General features: G+C 42.5%; 1 protein-coding gene and 1 long non-coding RNA gene across 2 annotated transcripts; both read right to left on the bottom strand.

Annotated features, from left to right (window-relative positions):
* Positions 1-319: 319 nt before the first annotated feature.
* Positions 320-16,301, bottom strand: LOC140128511 (zinc metalloproteinase-disintegrin-like ohanin). The gene is made up of 14 exons (XM_072150209.1): positions 16,238-16,301; positions 15,207-15,372; positions 14,113-14,181; positions 13,603-13,689; positions 12,159-12,245; positions 10,962-11,131; positions 6,916-7,000; positions 5,458-5,588; positions 4,675-4,852; positions 3,108-3,197; positions 2,194-2,392; positions 1,225-1,327; positions 762-906; positions 320-555 (listed from the first exon to the last, which is right to left on the bottom strand). The coding sequence occupies exons 1-14, from the start codon at positions 16,285-16,287 to the stop codon at positions 499-501; spliced, it is 1,617 nt and encodes a 538-aa protein (XP_072006310.1). The 5' UTR covers positions 16,288-16,301; the 3' UTR covers positions 320-498.
* Positions 16,302-16,698: 397 nt separating this feature from the next.
* Positions 16,699-19,605, bottom strand: LOC140125736 (uncharacterized). Its single transcript, XR_011854718.1, has 3 exons — positions 19,520-19,605; positions 17,063-17,139; positions 16,699-16,784 (listed from the first exon to the last, which is right to left on the bottom strand). It is a non-coding gene; the product is annotated as an uncharacterized lncRNA (long non-coding RNA).
* Positions 19,606-22,210: the final 2,605 nt, after the last annotated feature.

Raw genomic sequence — 22,210 nt, 5'->3', positions numbered from 1 at the left:
CACCAATAGAGTTGATGACCCAGGACATACCTCCTGCCAGCTAGGACAGCAGGAGAGAGCCCAAAATCCGGGAATGTCCCTCCAGATTGGGACGGTTGGCAGGTATGATGTAGGTTGTCACTCAAATTTCCCAGAAAGTAACATAAAATAATGATAGTTATGAAGGGAAACATACTCAGACCCTCCTATCATTTTACCAATAAACAGGGATATCATAGAGTCACAGGACACAGGAGCTTGAGCAGTTTTTATGAAGAAATCAAGGCCACTGACTATAAGATCAGAGGAGAACATGACGCTTTATTTTGGATAGGTTTATTGGAATTTTTCATTAAGACAAAAATGTCCTTCAAGGTCAGATAAAGAACATGACTTGTTCCCTGTAGAGGGGTAATCACATGATGAGAATAAATTGCCACAAAATACCCAAAAATAAGTTACAAGTGTCCTGGGTTCCTTATGTTCACATCACAGGTTCATCTCACCAAATGTTACGTATTAGTTTGGCGTTTGAAACACTTTACTCGTGGATAAGCACTTGCCATTGTTACAGACCTGGAACGAGAGAAGAGTAACATTAACCATCCAGAAACTAAACTGCATCCTTTTTTCTGACCCATAACAACTTCCAATGGACAATCATGGGTCACACCTTGATGAGATGCCGTCGAACCTGGACCCAGTACAGTGTATGAGTGATCCTATATTATGTGATATATTGTGAAGGACATATAGGGTATGTAGATGCAGGTTGTACTTACCATCTTATTCCCACACTTAGTTCCGTTTTTCACCATCACAGTAGGATCCAAGGCAGCTTTACATCCCATGAAGGAGGCAACACCAGACCCGACTGTAGGGATTTTTTCACCAGCGGAACAGAACAGAACTCCGCACATCATATCCCTGGATGAAAGAAAACATAGCACACTATATTATATATGCATTCCCATAGGTACGCAATATAGAGGTACAAATATGACTTCCTAATTTCCTAAACTTAATTAACTTATTAATTGTTTTCTCTGTTCTTATATGATACATAGTTAGATCTAATATTGGACTGAACCTTAGTGGTGCAGTTTTCACATGGGGATGGTGTCGGTGAAGGTTTTGGGGTTGTTGAGCTGATGGTCTAACCTACAGGACTAAATATTGAATTTACCAAAATGTCACCCTACTGGAAGATGTCTGGGGTGAACAGTCCTATGTACATATACTCACACTGGATTACATGGCACATAGGTATTGTTGGACTTCGTGCAGTGCCCGTAGTTTGTGCCTTTTGTGTTCATGTTGTAACAAATTTCTTTACCGACTACAGCATCTGAAATAAGAAAGTGAAGAGGTCAGTCATACACATGGAGCTGCCCAGAGAAGATCTATTTATCTGTGAAACATTTCAAATGCACGTGGAATAAAACTTCATCTCATCTTTTTTGGAGCGCTACCTTTTCCATTTTCCACTGGATTCAAGCCAGGACTTCTATGACATTGCACCCAGACTTATACAGCTCACAGTGCACCAGTGTATAATGGCACCCCTGCCCCCCGGCACACGTCTGATCTATCAGGAGGTCTGGCCTGGTGTAGAATTGCGCCGTAGCATGCACCTGAATAATCTATAGGCAGAGCACAGGAGTGGTACAGCAATGCCCCCTCTGCCCAAATGGCGTAGAGGGCTGAGTCCCAATTTCCAGCTCTGCGTGGAGAATTCAGGCATACAAGCTGTGATAAATGAGCTCTATCCATAGCTATCTGCCAAAACGAAAAAGGGCTACAACTGGACCCTCTGGATATTAGGTCTGCACCCACTCGTGCTATTGCTTTTTCCTCCACCACTCAGTGGGGGAGATTTATCAGAGCTTATATACTCATCTATGTATCCCTCTACAGATTACAGAAAATGTTAGATTTTTGTTGAAGGACAGAAACACACTAGGGTTATTTATCACAACAGTTCTCTGGTGGACAAGCCTTGAAATCAGTGGCTAAATGTGCATGAAGGGGCATGGAGGGGGCATGCCTGGCAGCGGAATGGGTCAGTGTGGAGCGTACTTAGGTAGGATAGGATTGCCCCACAACATGGAAGCTGATAGATCCCCCCCACTGTATGTATAATATAGCCATTTAAGGGTTAGTTTATAGGAGCGTGAGAAGAACATGACGCAGTTGAGACAAGATTTCGGTCACCTGCTCCCCAGAGATTGATGCATTGGTTCTTCAGGGAGGGACACTGCCCATTATAGCAGTACCCCTGGCCATCATTGCAAGGCGTTCCATCATCTTTTAGTCTATTACTAGGGCAGACACTTGACTGTCCGTCACATTTAGCAGGGAGGACGCAATCTTCCCTGCTGCTCGCTTGGCACACAGTTCCAGCTTTCTCGATCTTTGAAGAGAAACAGATGCACATCATTAAAAGCAGCGATAGTGAGCGGTGTACCCATGGCCAGGGCAGCTGGAAGTACATCTTATCCTTATGGCTGAACAGTTATGCAGCAAAAGCAAAGCTGTGCCCCAGTACACGTTGGATGCTGCAAGTGCTTCAGACGTCCCACTCATAAATACACCGGGACGTCAGGAGAGAGGTCTGGCGATTGTACTGCTACCTACCGTAGTGTTTCATAGCTTTTCGGTATGTTCTGATAACTCTAGAAAATGAACAGTGCGATAACAAGGGGAGGGCTAGGGAGCTGCTTCCTTTAGTATGTGCAGCTAGAGTGTATGATTGACCTGACAGATCCTCTTTAAAGCAAACCTGGCTCCCTACTAGCAGTGTGTGGTGAGTCCCGGGTAGGGCGTAGCAGCTGCAGCAGCCTGTTTGTGCTTGTGTTTCTTCTCCTCCTCACCATCTCCCCTTGCCTGCTCAATGCACAGGAGAGGAAGTGGGGAGGGAGCTGGATGAATGAGAAGGAGAGGTGTGTGACACAGCTGCCCCCCCTTCCCCCAGGACACACTACATACTGCTGGTAGGGAATGTGAAATAAAGTTTTATAAACTACTGAAATGATTCAGGATGCTGACAAAGGCATTTTTAAAACCAGCATAGCATAGAGTATTGGAACTCTTAGTTTTAGCTTTTAAAGGTCCAGTAATGTACCCACCTGGCACTGCTGACAACAGGCCCCTTCTGCACACTTAGCCTCAACTTTCAGTTTACATGTAGCAGCATTACAGCAAGGATTTTTGCATTCCTATAACACAACGCAAAAAGGAAAAGGAGAAAAAGGAAAAGAAAAAACACAGTAAAAAGTTCAGTGTATTCTTAGTTTATGAGTCCAGTTTATTCATACTGTATTTATGAGACTGGTTTGTTTAAAGTCTAGTGTATGAGTCTATGAGTCTAGTGTATTTATAGTAATGAATCCTGTGTACTCATAGTTATGAGTCCAGTGTATTTGTAGTAAGTACTCTGATGTCCAAAGTATTCATAATCAAGTTATAAAACTGTTGAAATTATGGTAATGAGTCCAGTGTATTCACAGATAGAAGTCAAGTATATTCATAATTATGAGTCTGGTGTATTCATAGAGTAGTTATGTTTCAGTGTTTTGACAGTAATATTTATTCATTCTGGAGTTAAGAGACTGCTGTAAATATAGTTATGAGTTTAGTGTATTCACCATAATAAGGCAGTTAGTGATCCTGATGCATTTATCCTTATGTTTGGTACTTATAGTTTTGAGTTCAGTATTTTAATATAATTGAGCAAGGCATTTTCTTGGTTTTCTATAAAATATATCCAGTGTATTAACAGTTAACAGTCTAGTGTATTCATAATGATGTATCCAACAGATTTATAGGTATGAATCCCTTATATACAAAGTTAGAGTCCAGTGTAGTGATATAGTAGTAATGAGTCTGGTGTATTCAAAGTTATGATTCCAGTGTATATAAAGTAATGAGTCTGTTGTCCTTCTATGAGTCCAGTGTATTCACAGTAATGAGTCTGATGTATTCATAGTTATGGGCATCGTGAATTCATACTATAGTGCAGTGATGGCAAACCTTTTAGACACCGAGTGCCCAAACTACAACCAAAACCCACATATTTTTCCCAAAGTGCCGATGCGACAATTTAAGCAGTAACTTATTACTCCCTGCGCTGTCACATGTTTAAATTGTATAGGCACCCGAGGACTCCAATACAGTAGAAAGAAGGAGTAGAAGTTTGAATTATCATTGTAGCTTCTTTCTAGTGTCCTGGGCTGCCTGGGACTGCAAGAGACCTTGAGTCATGTCTGGCGAACTCTGCGTTGGGGTGATGGTGCAGGTGCCCATAGAGAGGGCTCTGAGTGCCACCTCTGGCACCTGTGCCATAGGTTCGCCATCACTGCTATAGTGTATTCATAGTTAAATGTCTATTCTTTTTATACAAATATAGTTGATTGTATTCTTAGGTAAAAGTATTGTATATTTCCGCTGTCTGCTTTCTTATAAGTTCATTATATTCTTACTGTAGTTACAGGTCTGGTGAATTTAAAGTTATGAGTCCAGTATATTTATATTTTACGTATGAGATTGCTGTATTAATAGTTATGAGTTCAGTGTTTTCATAGTCATAAGTGTTATATATATGCACATATATAATGGATACAACACAGTGTATAAATGATTACTATGATAACTACTCTACTTTCCTGGACACTGGCGCAGTCTTCTCCTACTTACCTGCACTGTCCCGCAGTCACACTCTTCTCCCAGCTCAGTGAAATTGTTTCCGCAGACGGCTGGAGCTACAACGTTCTTATTATTGGGTTTGTTCAGCAAACATTTTGGGTGGTTTTTCAGCATAAACGTCCGGAGTTGGCCCTGGCTGCAGTTGCTGAAGTGGTCGGGAAATTTTGCACTGCATGGAGATGAGGTACTGTAATCAGCGGGGCATCATTTTTAAAATCTGGCCAAGTAAAGTTGACCCATCTGTGACACACCGGATTGGGGTTTTAAATATGATAGTCGTCCTTGGATACAACCACCACTGCACTGTTCCAGCAATGCCCCGACATGCTCACCTGGATTCAGCATTCATTACCACAGGATAACTGTGAGATATGCAGTTACTACCGGCCATTTCATATGCAAAAATAATTTGTTTCTTTGAACCATCACTCCAGCAGTGATGGTCGTATCCAAGGACAGCTGTACTCTGTTTCTAAGGAACCATGTGGTACACATTTGTGGGAAATGATCTTCAAAGAGCTACATTTTTTTTAAATAACATTCAGTTGTAAAATGTATTTATATGGCAGATGAATTAAATTAAATGTACATGCCCAGATGAGAAAACCCCTTTGAGTATAGCTCCATGGTAATATGGTGATATTGTCTCTAGAAGCCGCATCACAATCATACACATATGACCATGAATATCTAATGTGAACCCATCTCAGATTTCCTTCCAAATTTAGATATACATCAGGGTCTGTATATGCATTATAATATTAGATATCATACCTAGCCACTGGTGTCATGATGCAGACCGCCTCTGTACATGAGCAGTTTATATTGTCATGGCCCATTCCAAGGTTGTGACCCATCTCATGTGCTAATATGGAACCAACAGCACCAGAAAATCTACTATAATCCTGAAGATATAGAGAAGACATAAATAGGTAAAATGCTATGGCCATACAGTGCATGGAGCGGGAAGCAGACGCCATGGTCCATGTCCAAACTGAACACTCAGCTCTCATTTTAGTGAATGGGAGCAGCTGTGTTGTTGAAATTGGTACCTGTGGCTCCATATCTGGATCCCAATTGCACAAAAATGTTGCTGCATTATATGCATATGGGGACAGGGTGGCAAGATATGTCACATTAGGCAGCTTTATGTTGGCCCGACCCTTGCCCTGCACCAGATATATCAAGAGACTGAAAACAGGCGTATAAGACATGATTTATTCACAATTCCCTGGTGCAGAGCCAGGAATTGTGGCTTTTTCGCCCTCTACAATGGTTGAACTTGAAGGGGGAAGTGCTGGTCCATGCAGTGGGCAGGCGTGGTGCATTGCTGTCCTGCGTCTGTGCACTGCGTATAGCCTGTCAGAGTCACAACCCTTTTGTACAAAGTCATGTCCCTAAAGTCATAAAAATGTCTAAAATTGTAAAGCATGTTAGACCCTGTAATCCACCTTCTATTTTCCCCCTTTGTGTACTGTTTTGGGCACCTGGCTGAACTAGAGGAGACAATGAATGTAATTACACAATCTCTCCTTGTACTCTAATTCACCCACTGCCCATGTGTGAATTAGAGTACAAGGACAGATTATCAAACTGTGGGTTCGTAAGTTTGGAAAAATATGGCCGAGGGGTAATCTAATGACTGTGGTGGGTTGTGAACCCTCTGTGCTATCTAACTGTTTGACTTAGGGCCACACACTAAGGGCTTTGTCCCGGGACCTCTCCAATATTCACCCTTTCACCCCTATACAGGGATCTGGGCTGCAATGCACAGAGATTGCAAGGCCGCTACCTCTTGTGTTGGTCCCAGTATGGATAGCAGCTGGCCCAGCGGGCACAGAGACACCGGTATGTGCTACCAAGGGGTTAGTGGGTAGTCAGTCAGTCTGGAGTTGAGGCAGACAGCATGCAGGGAGTCTTTACTGTAAAAGCACCGATACTATGGAACTCTCTACAGGTGGTTGTGATGTCGTGGTTGAGACACATGACAGGTTCAAGAGGAGCTAGATGAATTATGGAAACTAGATGCTTGGGAATTATTCTGACTGCCATATTAGACCAATTGACATCACCCTTTTGACTGTTTTTTGACTCTCTATGGGTCCACACTGTAGAATCATAGGTTGGACTTGATGAACCTGAGAATGATACTGGGAAGCCGCCTACAACTGTTGACATATTCACTGATCATATCATGTATCCGGACTGTAAAAATTACTATATGCCACTTACCTGGATGACCCCAGCAGAGTAGGCTGTGTTACACATTACACCCGTAAAGGCCAGCCCTAATATAGGACCATCAAAATCTATGTGTCTGGAAGAAAACCACAAATATATTATAAGAAATAAAAATACCTATGTGTGTTATGACTTACCGTACATACAGAATCGATCTATAAATTAGTGATAAATTTGGTGATTTGCACTGAAGGACAAAAACTAGACACGGGGGCACATTGACATATCCGCCCATGAGCAGCCCGACCCTAAGTAAATGAGCCCCATTGTTTACAAAAATAATATGGAAACATCTCCAGAATCCGCCCATTTCTCACATTTGAAACTTCTAGAATGTTAATTGTTGCACTTATTCACTCTCGTCTAGACTCCTGTAACTCCCTACTAATCTGTCTTCCACTCGCTAAACTCTCTCCTCTCCAATCTATTCTTAATGCAGCAGCCAGGCTCGTCTATCAGACCAAACGCTTCACTGATGCCTCCAGTTCATTCCAGTCGCTGCACTGGCTGCCAGTCTCCTTTTGAATACAGGTTAAAATAATAACCCTCATCCACAAAGCTCTGCATAATGCTGCACCTCCCTCTCTCTCCTCTCTTATCTCAGTCTATTGCCCAACTCATGCTCTTAGATCCGCCAGTGATCTTAGATTAACCTCTACCCTAATGCGGACCTCCCACTCGCGTCTCCAAGACTTCTCTAGAGCGGCACCCATTCTATGGAATGCTCTGCCCCGGACTATCAGACTAACACCTAACCTCCAAAGTTTCAAACGTGCTCTAAACACCCATCTCTTTAGGCAAGCCTATAACACTCATTAACTGCATGAAGTTTTAACTCTTTTTTACTAACCCGTCCTGTGTCCTCCTCCCATCTGTTATCCAGCAACCAACAGGCACCAGACTTCTCTGCAGTCCCACTCACCCTGGACTTTGTATATAAGATGATGGCTGATGACTGGTTCAAGCAACAGCACTTCTATTTATTATATTATATTTTGTGCTATTCCCTTATGAAGAATGGCTGGACCATTAAATAAGCTTTTTACCTCTTGTGTTACCCCCTCATCCTCATAGACTGTAAGCTCTTGTGTCACCCCCTCATCCTCATAGACTGTAAGCTCTTGTGTCACCCCTCATCCTCATAGACTGTCAGCTCTTGTGTCACCCCCTCATCCTCATGGACTGTAAGCTCTTGTGTCACCCCCTCATCCTCATAGACTGTAAGCTCTTGTGTCACCCTCTCACCCTCATAGACTGTAAGCTCTTGTGTCACCCCCTCATCCTCATAGACTGTAAGCTCTTGTGTCACCCCCTCATCCTCATAGACTGTCAGCTCTTGTGTCACCCCCTCATCCTCATAGACTGTAAGCTCTTGTGTCACCCCCTCATCCTCATAGACTGTAAGCTCTTGTGTCATTCCTCATCCTCATAGACTGTAAGCTCTTGTGTCACCCCCTCATCCTCATACACTGTAAGCTCTTGTGTCACCCTCTCATCCTCATAGACTGTAAGCTCTTGTGTCACCCTCTCATCCTCATACACTGTAAGCTCTTGTGTCACCCCCTCTTCCTCATAGACTGTAAGCTCTTGTGTCACCCCCTCATCCTCATAGACTGTAAGCTCTTGTGTCACCCCTCCTCCTCATAGACTGTAAGCTCTTGTGTCACCCCCTCATCCTCATAGACTGTAAGCTATTGTGTCACCCCCTCATCCTCATAGACTGTAAGCTCTTGTGTCACCCCCTCATCCTCATAGACTGTAAGCTCTTGTGTCACCCCCTCATCCTCATAGTCAGTAAGCTCTTGTGTCACGCCCTCATAGACTGTAAGCTCTTGTGTCACCCCCTCATCCTCATAGACTGTAAGCTCTTGTGTCACCCCTCCTCCTCATAGACTGTAAGCTCTTGTGTCACCCCCTCATCCTCATAGACTGTAAGCTATTGTGTCACCCCCTCATCCTCATAGACTGTCAGCTCTTGTGTTACCCCCTCATCCTCATAGACTGTAAGCTCTTGTGTCACCCCCTCATCCTCATACACTGTAAGCTCTTGTGTCATTCCTCATCCTCATAGACTGTAAGCTCTTGTGTCACCCCCTCATCCTCATAGACTGTAAGCTCTTGTGTCACCCTCTCATCCTCATAGACTGTAAGCTCTTGTGTCACCCTCTCATCCTCATAGACTGTAAGCTCTTGTGTCACCCCCTCATCCTCATAGACTGTAAGCTCTTGTGTCACCCCCTCTTCCTCATAGAATGTAAGCTCTTGTGTCACCCCCTCATCCTCATAGACTGTAAGCTATTGTGTCACCCCCTCATCCTCATAGACTGTAAGCTCTTGTGTCACCCCCCCATCCTCATAGACTGTAAGCTATTGTGTCACCCCCTCATCCTCATAGACTGTAAGCTCTTGTGTCACCCCCTCATCCTCATAGACTGTGAGCTCTTGTGTCACCCCCTCATCCTCATAGACTGTCAGCTCTTGTGTCACCCCCTCATCCTCATAGACTGTAAGCTCTTGTGTCACCCCCTCATCCTCATAGACTGTAAGCTCTTGTGTCATTCCTCATCCTCATAGACTGTAAGCTCTTGTGTCACCCCCTTATCCTCATAGACTGTAAGCTCTTGTGTCACCCTCTCATCCTCATAGACTGTAAGCTCTTGTGTCACCCTCTCATCCTCATACACTGTAAGCTCTTGTGTCACCCCCTCATCCTCATAGACTGTAAGCTCTTGTGTCATTCCTCATCCTCATAGACTGTAAGCTCTTGTGTCACCCCCTCATCCTCATAGACTGTAAGCTCTTGTGTCCCCCCTCATCTTCATAGACTGTAAGCTCTTGTGTTACCCCCTCTTCCTCATAGACTGTAAGCTCTTGTGTCACCCCCTCATCCTCATAGACTGTAAGCTCTTGTGTCACCCCTCCTCCTAATAGACTGTAAGCTCTTGTGTCACCCCCTCATCCTCATAGACTGTAAGCTCTTGTGTCACCCCCTCATCCTCATAGTCAGTAAGCTCTTGTGTCACCCCCTCATCCTCATAGACTGTAAGCTCTTGTGTTACCCCCTCATCCTCATAGACTGTAAGCTCTTGTGTCACCCTCTCATCCTCATAGACTGTAAACTCTTGTGTCACCCTCTCATCCTCATACACTGTAATCTCTTGTGTCACCCCCTCATCCTCATAGACTGTAAGCTCTGGTGTTACCCTCTCATCCTCATAGACTGTAAGCTCTTGTGTCACCCCCTCTTCCTCATAGACTGTAAGCTCTTGTGTCACCCCCTCATCCTCATAGACTGTAAGCTATTGTGTCACCCCCTCATCCTCATAGACTGTAAGCTCTTGTGTCACCTCCTCATCCTCATAGACTGTAAACTCTTGTGTCACCCTCTCATCCTCATAGACTGTAAGCTCTTGTGTCACCCCCTCATCCTCATAGACTGTAAGCTCTTGTGTCACCCCCTCATCCTCATAGACTGTAAGCTCTTGTGTCACCCCTTCATCCTCATAGACTGTAAGCTCTTGTGTCACCCCCTCATCCTCATAGACTGTAAGCCCTTGTGTCACCCCTCATCCTCATAGACTAAGCTCTTGTGTCACCTCCTCATCCTCATAGACTGTAAGCTCTTGTGTCACCCCCTCATCCTCATAGACTGTAAGCTCTTGTGTCACCCCCTCATCCTCATAGACTGTAAGCTCATGTGTCACCCCCCTCATCCTCATAGACTGTAAGCTCTTGTGTCACCCCCTCATCCTCATAGACTGTAAGCCCTTGTGTCACCCCTCATCCTCATAGACTAAGCTCTTGTGTCACCCCCTCATCCTCATAGACTGTAAGCCCTTGTGTCACCCCCCCATCCTCATAGACTGTAAGCTATTGTGTCACCCCCTCATCCTCATAGACTGTAAGCCCTTGTGTCACCCCCTTTATCCTCATAGGCTGTAATCTTCTAAAATGCTAATTGTTTCTCTGATTCAAGAAGATAAGATATGATATATCATAAATAGTATGAAAATAGCAGTATATAGGGCAGGACTTACGAGATGAGCTGGGCGTTATCATTCTCTATCCTCGGCAGGAGACTTTGTTGCCTCCATTGAGAAAAACGCTTTAAATTCCCTTCGATTGAGGTGTTGACTGTAATCTGGTTTTTAGTATCCCAAATTTCAATACCAGTGAGAGCTACAAAGATGTTTACGCTCTTATACACCTGTGTGATGGAAAGAAGTTATCTCCACAAACAGAATGACAGGCATAAGATGGTAGACATAGTCAGGATCCGGGTGTAGAGGTGCAGCAGAGCTGGCCAGGGCACCGCTTATCAACTACTTAGATAGATAGATAGATAGATAGATAGATAGATAGATAGATAGATAGATAGATAGATAAAAGATACACATGACAGACAGATAGATAGATACCATAGATAGATAGATAGATAGATAGATAGATAGATAGATAGATAGATATAAATAGATAGATAGATAGATAGATAGATAGATAGATAGATAGATAGATATAGATAGATACTGTGGATAGATAGATAGATAGATAGATAGATAGATAGATAGATAGATAGATAGATAAAAGATACACATGACAGACAGATAGATAGATACCATAGATAGATAGATAGATAGATAGATAGATAGATAGATAGATAGATAGATAGATAGATAGATAGATATAAATAGATAGATAGATAGATAGATAGATAGATAGATATAGATAGATACTGTGGATAGATAGATAGATAGATAGATAGATAGATAGATAGATAGATAAAAGATACACATGACAGACAGATAGATAGATACCATAGATAGATAGATAGATAGATAGATAGATAGATAGATAGATAGATAGATAGATAGATAGATATAAATAGATAGATAGATAGATAGATAGATAGATAGATAGATAGATAGATAGATAGATAGATAGATATAGATAGATACTGTGGATAGATAGATAGATAGATATGAGATAGATAGATGATAGATAGATAGATAGATAGATAGATAGATAGATAGATAGACAGATAGATACTGGGCCACATGTATCACTTTTGTGCGCCTAAGTGTAGTAGTTGCGCCTAAATTTGGGCGCACTGTTTTGCCAGAATTATCACAAGCTACAACCATCTGTGATAAGTATATTTTCTGCCTCTTATTAATCACTTTACTTTAACACAGTTTAGGCGCAATTTAGGTGCAATGTTAGATTCGGGCACTTACATGTGATCCTGCTACAAGCTCCTCTCTGCTTCTCCCACAGCCCAGAATGAAGATAACACTCACAGCAGCACCCAGGTGTGTGACACCCTGCACCCAGTGACCTCCTCAGCAGGGGCTTCTCCTGGAGGGGATCCCCCAGTGCTGGTCTCCTGCTGCACCCCTGTAATTCTGCACAGTATCCCCCTCAGACACACTGGTGATACTGTGCAGAATTACATGGGGGACACTTGTTTGTAGTATCTGCAAGCTTCTGCAAACTTCTCTTCTCTCTTGCTTTGAGCTCAGGTTTTGCAGAATATTTTGTAAATAGAAGGTGATGAACTGTAAATAGTCTGCAGCTCCTGTCTGCAATGTATCTAATGTATCTAATTGTATCTATTATATGTTCCAGTGTCTGGCTGAGCTCTGCTGCTAGAAATGAGCTCTTCTGCAAAGGGGCTCAGTGCTTTCTTCTCATATAACGCCACCTTCAGGTTGGAGTGTTTTTGCGCCCGTTTTTGCGCCTAAATGCAAAAGTCGCACGTGATGAATATCATTAGGCGCAGCAAAACATCTGGAATTGAACGATAGATGAGGGAAAGGTGGTTATTTTTGCTGCGCGGCTAATTTGACGTTTAATCGCAAAAATGGCGCAAAAACGGTGCGCCTAAACGAAAAGGCGCAAAAACAACAGAAAAAACAAGTGATAAATGTGGCCCACTGTGGATAGATAGATATAGGATAGATATGAGATAGATAGATAGATAGATAGATAGATAGATAGATAGATAGATAGATAGATAGATGATAGATAAATAAATAGATAGATATAGATGATAGATAAATAGATAGATAGATAGATAGATAGATAGGAGATAGATAGATAGGAGATAGATAGATAAGATAGATAGATAGATAGATAGATAGATAGATAGATAGATAGATAGATAGATAGGAGATAGATAGATAGGAGATAGATAGATAGAAAAGGAGAAGTCCAAGGCAGCACAACCTGTTTGTCTGGGTGCAGGATCTGTATATCCGTGGCAAGGATCCAGTAATATATTCAAGGAAGGCAGCAGCACTCCAGTAGGTGAATTAAATCAGGGTGATCTTTATTTCAGATGCGACGTTTCGGTGTATCCACCTTTTTCATGCTTGAAAAAGGTGGATACACCGAAACGTCGCATCTGAAATAAAGATCACCCTGATTTAATTCACCTACTGGAGTGCTGCTGCCTTCCTTGAATAGATAGATAGATAGATATGAGATAGATAGATAGATAGATAGATAGATAGATAGATAGATAGATAGATAGATAGATAGATAGATATGAGATAGATAGATAGATAGATAGATAGATAGATAGATAGATAGATAGATAGATAGATAGATAGATATGGGATAGATAGATAGATAGATAGATAGATAGATAGATAGATAGATAGATAGATATGATAGATCTCTCTCTATACTCACCATATTGACGTAATTAACAATTTCACATATTTTTTTTTTGACCTGGGATACGTTGCGATTATATGCCTGGAACTAAAATACATAAAGGACTGTTTATCCGTCATTTATTGAACATAGCTTTTTACATCTTTACCATCTTTTTATTAATAAGTACTTAAAGGCTTGTGAGTGATCTAATGAAATGGTGTAGATGTGTGGTACAGATTGTCATGAGATTATTATATATACACAGCCACAGTCTCAGCTACATTAGTCAGCCATGATACGGACCATGATTAGTGGCTGAATACTGTCATATACTGTCCTGAATGTTACTGCAATGTAATGGCAACCGGCAGTAATAATCAGATTTTGCAGAAAATACATTTTGATAATAAACTCTTAAAAATATTCCCAGTGATGAGCAGCTGTAGTAAGAACATCAATGTATGTGCACATGCCATTGCCCAATATAACTATGAATGTAGCACATACAGGACACACACACAGTCTTACCATAGAGTTATCAGCTACTATGTATAGCTCTATATATTTCTGAGAATTCAACATTTCCTCATCTTCTTTCTAAAATAAGATTATAAGTTATTATTATGTAAGAATTATTATTATTACTACTTAAAGGGATGGTGTCTGGTTATTTCTGCTGCACCCAAAGGTGGATTTTATAGAGGGACAGAAGTTGAGCTCTTTAACAGGTTTATATTCTTTGCAGTAGGATTTATGAGTATATCCTGACAGGACCCCGCCCACACACAGAGAGTCCTGATTAACCCTCCCACACACAGTGATTGGCAGCGAGAGTCCTGATTACCCCACCCACACACAGCGATTGACGGTTAGATTCCTGATTACCCTGCCCCTACACAGTGATTGACAGTGAGAGTCCTGATTACTCCACCCACACACAGTGATTGACAGTGAGAGTCCTGATTACCCCGCCCACAAACAGTGATTGGCAGCGAGAGTCCTGATTACCCCACCCACACACAGCGATTGATGGTTAGAGTCCTGATTACCCCGCCCCTACACAGTGATTGACAGTGAGAGTCCTGATTACTCCACCCACACACAGTCATTGACAGTGAGAGTCCTGATTACCCCGCCCACAAACAGAAAGTCCTGATTAACCCTCCCACACACAGAGATTGGCAGCGAGAGTCCTGATTACCCCACCCACACACAGCGATTGACGGTTAGAGTCCTGATTACCCCGCCCCTACACAGTGATTGACAGTGAGAGTCCTGATTACTCCACCCACACACAGCGATTGACAGTGAGAGTCCTGATTACCCCGCCCACAAACAAAGAGTCCTGATTAACCCTCCCACACACAGTGATTGATAGTGAGAGTCCTGATTACTCCACCCACACACAGTGATTGACACCAACACACAGTGGAGTGTGGGTGTGTCTTCATCAGGACTCTCACTGTCTCACTTAGGAGTCCTGTAGGATTTACAAGCATTTTACTGTTCCTCATATGCCAAGCGACTGAAACTTCTGCTTGGCATCACCACACTCCTTACCACCCACAAAACAACCTGATACCCATGCCAATCTAAGCTAATGCTGCAAACATAAGTCTTACCTGAGTTTTTATCTCAAGCGACATATTCTTGAGGGGATCTTCTGGAGTCATCACTCCATAGGTTTTAGGAGTATCCTCCTTCGCTTCATATAATGCATGTTCTCCATTGTGTTCTGGATTAAGAGGCTCAATCAAAAACTTGTGACCATGTGTCAAGATGATCCCACTGAAAAACAAGAAGATTCATTTGTTCTGAGATGTAAGGGAACCTGTCAAAAGGAGTTTTGGCCACAGATAGCCGCAGTCTTGTTATCCAGGATAGCAATGATGTCCATTCCACTTACATTCAAGGAAATTCTGAATAATGCAAATAAAAACTTTGAATACGGGGATGTCCTTAGCAAGATCCTAGTCCTAGTAGTATAATAACTGCACACTATAGCAACCCACTGCAAGATGAAAAGTAGCTATGAAAATTAAAAAATGATGGTTATAGTTCCCTGATAGGCTCCCTGTTATAGTGTCTGACTTTGGCCAATAGGGCCCTTGGAGATGCAGTCGAAACTACAACTTTTACATGGTGGTAAATTACTAGAACAAGTTGACTGACTACTAAGGCTGATGGTGTTTTGAGCAATAGTTCACTCTCTCCACGATCACAAGTAGTAGCAACATCAAATAATCTCCTGAAGTCCGTTGCTGAGGGGAGTATCAGACTGGCCCACTGGAGAATCAAAGGATCCCCCGGTGGGCTCAGGTTCTAACCTAATACTACGTAAACGCCAGAGATGCAGCAGAAGACATCCTAAAGTGGGAGCTACTAGGGTCTATTTCCTAGGGGTTATGAAGGGTGGAGACCCAGAATAATTTAAACTCTGTCCAACACAGGATTTAGGGTGCAGGTCTTTAAAATAAAATAAAAGGAACCTGCTAGAAGCTCAAAGGCCCCTGGAAAGCTGCAAAGTCCCAGCTAACCTTCACCTAAAATCTGATCTGACCCGGTCTTGCAAAGCTGTAGTCTGTGAAAAGGGAGTTGACAAAATAAGTTTGGATGATACTGTATGGACGGATATATTGGAAAAGCAACTTACCTCACCCCTAAGCAGGTGCTAATACTGACCGATGAGCCTTCATCACCCATCACATAGCCCTGATAATGACAGTGATCCTGCAAGAACATAGACACAATGAGCAATGGAGATACTTGGTTCTAAAGGTGGTGTGATATTCATCAACTCTATTCTAAAAAAACTTTGATGGACACTCGTGACACAGATGGTGGCACCTTCACGAATAGGGGTGAACTGATTTTCTTTTACCCATTTTAAGAGAGCTTCCCCAGCAAAAGTGATCATTAGTGCAATTCCTTGTCCATGAGTAAGGGGGCAGAGTAGCACATAGGGCTTTTCACTCCACTGTCACGGACACAGCACCCCAGTTTTTACACTTGGTGCCACCAGGCATTTATCAACTATAATGGATAGCTGATACATTAGGAATGTGGAACAACCCATGTAGGCACCTAAACCTTTAAAGGGATGTAACCATCTTACCTGTATAGGGTCCGCAGAGGAGGTCATTACTGGGGTGTCATCCTGAAGGTAACGTGTCTCGATATAATTATCTGATAATAGATTCCTAACAAAGACAGAGATGAACTAGTAAGGATGCACCAATAGGGAAGGGTTACTGATAATGAAGGGTTAAATTCTGTAAAGCTACATCCATGATCTCAAGGTGGTATTGGAGGGATCCTAAGTGAAAGCATATACAGGCGGTTCCCGGGTTATGTACAAGATCGGTACTGCAGATCCGTGTGTACCTAGGGGTCGTATGTAAGTCGGGTGTTCTTAAGTAGGGGACTGTCTGTACAGGATCTATAATTTGCCTTTAATTGAAGGTTAAATGTTACTTACTCCGTTTTTTCCAGGTGGATCTCCAATGGTTTTCCCATCAGTTCTAGTTCATACTGCACCGAATGTGGATATTTGTCCTAGGGATTTATATTGAACATTATACTGTATATTATTATTATTTCTAGAAGGTATTGTCTGTTCTGTCTGGCTTTCTGGTTTACACCTCGTATGGGGGAAATCCTCAGTAGTTGGAAAAACTCTTTTTCTGACTATACCAAGAGGTACTCTGCATTCTTTTCCTACCATTGTTAGTAAGGGTAATTTTGGGGACTGTAATTTGGGGCACCTGAGGTTGTACTGTATATGGAGACAAGACAGAATAAAATGTGCACCTAAAGGGGCTGTTACTGATTAACATGTGACCATGCATCACATTTTTTACTGACGTGTGCAACAATTCTGCAGCATGAAATAAGTTCACCCAAAAAATTGGTGCACCCTTCCTGAGCAGTGCAGGGGGCGCTAGATTACTGAAAAACGGGCACTAAACAGGCAAGCTGCACATAGTGCGGACTGCACTAGTTTTGATGAAAGTGGGCAGGGGCGTAACTTGAGAGGGTGCAGAGAATGCAGTGGCAACTGGGCCCAAGAGGCTAAGGGGACCCATAAGGTCTCACTTTACCATATGAGAAGACTAGTAGTATAAACAATACATTATAGTCGGGGGCCTGGCAAACACTTGGCACTGGGGTCCATCAGCTTCTAGTTACTCCACTGAATGTGGGCCAATGAGTGATCCAGCATTGGGCAGATTCCTCGATTCCTCAGATTACATGAATTTTATTCAGTCCGGTAAAAACATCAAACAGAAGAAATAATTTCTGACATGTTTCCGACTCTGTGTTCTTAAAGGGAACCTATCACCAGCTTTTACCCTATTAAACTACCAGCCCCTCGGGTAAAGGGTGTAGAGTATGAAATGTCTTTTCTAAAAAATCCCTTCTTTTATCTGAGATCTTACCTGTTACCTATAAAAAATCTCCCCCAAAGTCAGACAAATATGACTCTTCTCATCTCAAATTCCCATCATAAGAGTCATGTTTAGAGGTTGCAGGTTCAACATTTATATGACAACATAATATGACACAAAGCTTTTTGTGTCATATTAAATAGAAGCAGTGCATCTTTCAGATAACATCAGGCTTATAGCTTTGTGAGCTACAAAACCAGAGATATAAGTAGCTAGAGACATAGGGGGAGATTTGTCAGAAGTGTCTGAGAGCAAAACTGTTGTATTTGCTCATGGAAATCAATTAGAGCTCAGCTTTTATTTTCCCTCAGCAGTTTATAAAATGAAAGCTGACCTCTGATTGGTCACCATGAACAACTAGTAAAGTTTTGCTGTTATACACTTGTGACATATCTCCCTCATAGTTGGAAATAGAAGCTGCAGACAAAGATCCAGTTCTCACCTATTTTTTTATTGCCTCTAGCTCACAGAACCATTGTTCATATGATACAAAAAGCATGTTTCTAGGTACCATACAACAGAAGATAGGAGCTTCTGACACTACCCCTGCAACCTCTAAACTTGACTCATCTCATGTGAAAATGGGATGAGAAGAGTCACATTTGCCTGCCTTTGGTAGAGATTTTTTATAGATTAACAGGTGAGATTTCACATAAAAGAGGGAACTCTAGAAAAAAAAAATTTAGTGGGGTAAAACCTGGTGACAGGTTCTCTTTAATCCTTTTATGATTAAGGGTCCTCAGAGTCTAAAAAGGGGTCAACAAGTTTTTCTTCTGTTTGATGTTTTTACCTGACTGAATAAACTTCAGGTTCTAGAGCTATTTGCCCTATGCCGAATCGCTCATTGGGGCTTATTTACTAAGGGTCCGGCGGACGCATTTTTGTCAGGTTTTCCGACTTTTGGAGGATCACACCGGGGATTGTGTCACAAGCGATCGGATTTTGCCGCATCGGCACCGGCTTTCATGCGACACAAATCTGGGGCGTGGCTGTAGGACAATACGACTGATTCGGACAAACCGCAGGATTTAACTTTCAAAATTGTGTCGCAAGCCATGCACTCATATGCACCGGGAAGAAGATGGTGAACTCCGGTGGACCTGAGCGGGGAAGCGACACATGCAGGAAATTGGACGCACGATCTTAGTGAACCGCAGCAGCTACGAATCCTAGTCGGACATTCCGGATCGGCGACGTCAAAGGAATGTTGAGTAAGTAAGTAAATGTTATCCATGTTATCTTGAGATGCTAGTCCAGCATCCTGATCCGTGACATAAGTCAGCCTCATCTTATGGGGAAGTTTCCGTGATGGTGTGTCAGCGCTGGAGGTTGGCTATATTTCATTACTTTTGTTTGGTACCATGAGTTACACTCTTTATAGGGGCACTCCATCACAAAGATTCTATCAGTATGCGGAAAGTTAACTTTCCAGGCTGTATAACTCCCTAATGCTGTGACGTTACAATATCTAGATATTCGGTTTTTACCTTGCCCTGCTCCTTGTACTCAGAATGGATCACTTGAGGGAACACCACTTCATATTCCTTACCACTGGACAGTGCAGGGGATTCTCAAATGTAATAAGAAAACACAAAAAGTATATAAAAGACATAACGCAGAAAATATGGGAAATAAGAAATACTGATATAATCTGGAGAAGGCAACACCTTACCGAGAACCTGGCAGCTCAGAAGCGTCAGTAGTATCAGCACGGATCTCAGCATGGTGGGGACAGGCAACTAATAGGGTTGGTTACTATGAGAACTTATAGGTAGCGTGCGTGTAATTTATACCGATATGCACCAAATAACCCATAAATCTGAACAATAGGTGATGTCAAGCTGTGTGTGCCCCCAAGCAATGTACCAAGCAGTGTTTACCTGGGAGTAACAATGGGTGCTGGCACGGGTGTAGGAGCACCGTCTGTATCTATGGAGGACAAGACTACAAGATGCTACTGAATTTCAGTCACTTCTGTTCAAGCAACATCAGGGTGACATCTATCATAATTTTTTGGGTCATTCTTGGCAATTGCGCAGTTAATAGATTTGCCTCTAATTTGTGCCTTTTTTGGGTGCAAGCTAAAATTCATCATTAGTGGTTTTGAGTCTCTGCACCTTATCTGTCATAGTGAATGGGTGTACTGCAGATGTTTGCATCTATCTTTATTTTACGCCTAAAAAGTTGGTCATTTACTAAGGGCCCGATTTGCGTTTTCCCGACGTGTTACCCGAATATTTCCGATTTGCGATGACCGAACGAAAACCCGAAGGATTCGGAAAAACCGCCGCATTTTTAAAAAAAAATGTGTTGCGAAAATTGCACTTACCTTCACTCAGCCCGGCTCGGTGTATACCAGTGCGTTCCGATGCTCCTCAGCGCAGCAGCCCCACCTGGTGGACGGCGGAGGAACTACCTTAGTGAATCCCGGCCGGACCCGAATCCAGCGCAGAGAACGCGCCACTGGATCGCGAATGGGCCGGGTAAGTAAATCTGCCCCATAATCTTTCATCCACCTAACACATTTCTCCCACCAAACCTAACCGTCATAATTCACGGCTTCACACTCTCCCCGATCCATAAAATCCATTCCCTTGGTGCCATCTTAGAGCCTTATCCTTTAAGCCTCACATCCCTTACTACAACCTGCCTCCTCCGTCTCAAGAACATCTCTCACATCCGACCCTTCATAGTATCATAGTATCATAGTATATAAGGGTGGAAGGAGACGCAAGTCCATCAAGTCCAACCTTTAAGAATTAAATAAATGTTTTATCCCCATAACCCGTGATATTTTTGCTCTCCAGAAAGTCATCCAGGCCTCTCTTACAGTAAAGAACCTTTGTCTATGTTGATGGTAGAATCGCCTCTCCTCTAGGCATAGAGGATGCCCCCTTGTCCTGGTCACAGGCCTAGGTATAAAAAGATCTTTGGAGAGATCCTTGTACTGTCCGTTCAGGTATTTGTACATTGTAATGAGGTCTCCCCTCAGTCGTCTTTTTTCTAAACTGAATAATCCCAATTTTTTAAATCTGTCAGTGTATTCTAGATCCCCCATTCCCCTAATAATCCTGGTTGCTCTCCTCTGCACCCGTTCCAGCTCTACTATATCCTTTTTATACACTGGTGCCCAAAACTGTACACAATATTCCATGTGTGGTCTGACCAGGGATTTGTATAAGGGCAGAACTATGTCTTTATCATGAGAATCTATTCCTCTCTTGATACATCCCATTATTTTATTTGCTTTAGCAGCAGCTGCCTGGCTCTGGACACTAAAATTAAGTTTACCATCCACCAATACCTCAAAGTCCTTTTCAGCTTCAGTTTTACTAAGTAATTGACCGTTTAGAACATAATTATACTTTTTGTTTCCATGGCCCAAGTGCATAACTTTACATTTATCTACATTAAACCTCATCAACCATTTCTCTGCCCATCCCTCAAGCTTCCACAAATCCCTCTCTAATGCTAAACTATTGACCTCAGTATTTATTACTTTACACATCTTAGTATCATCTGCAAATATTGAAACTTGACTGTGTAAACCCACTACAAGGTCATTAATAAAAATATTAAAAAGAAGTGGCCCCAATACTGACCTCTGTGGCACTCCACTGGTAACATCAACCCAATCTGAGAATGTGCCATTAATGACGACCCTCTGTTTTCTATCACTAAGCCAATTACTTACCCAAATACACAGATTTTCTCCTATTCCCAGCAGTCTCATTTTATATACCAACCTTTTATGTGGCACGGTGTCAAATGCCTTTGAGAAGTCCAGATATACAACATCCACAGCGTCCCCCAGATCCAGTCTTGAACTTACCTCCTCGTAGAAACCAATCAGATTAGTCTGACAGGACCGATCTCTCATAAACCCATGCTGACGCTGGGTTATAAGGTTGTCCTTAATCCAGAGTCTACAAAATTACTAGTCCATGCCCTCATCATCTCTATCTTAGACTACTGCAACATTCTTCTCTGTGGTCTCCCAGCTAACTGCCTAATGCCCCTCCAATCCATCCTAAACTCTGCTGCCCGGCTAATCCATCTGTCTCCTCACTGCTCCTCTGCCTCTCCTCTCTGCCAGTCTCTCCACTGATTACACATTATACGGCAAATTCTATTTAAAATACTAACCATAACCTACAAAGCCGTCCATAAGATGTCCC

This window comes from Engystomops pustulosus, chromosome 4 (genome assembly GCF_040894005.1).
Source record: "Engystomops pustulosus chromosome 4, aEngPut4.maternal, whole genome shotgun sequence".
Classification (NCBI taxonomy): Eukaryota; Metazoa; Chordata; class Amphibia; order Anura; family Leptodactylidae; genus Engystomops; species Engystomops pustulosus.
The sequence above is the reverse complement of the archived record's forward strand: the minus strand, read 5'-3'. Positions and strand labels throughout refer to the sequence as shown.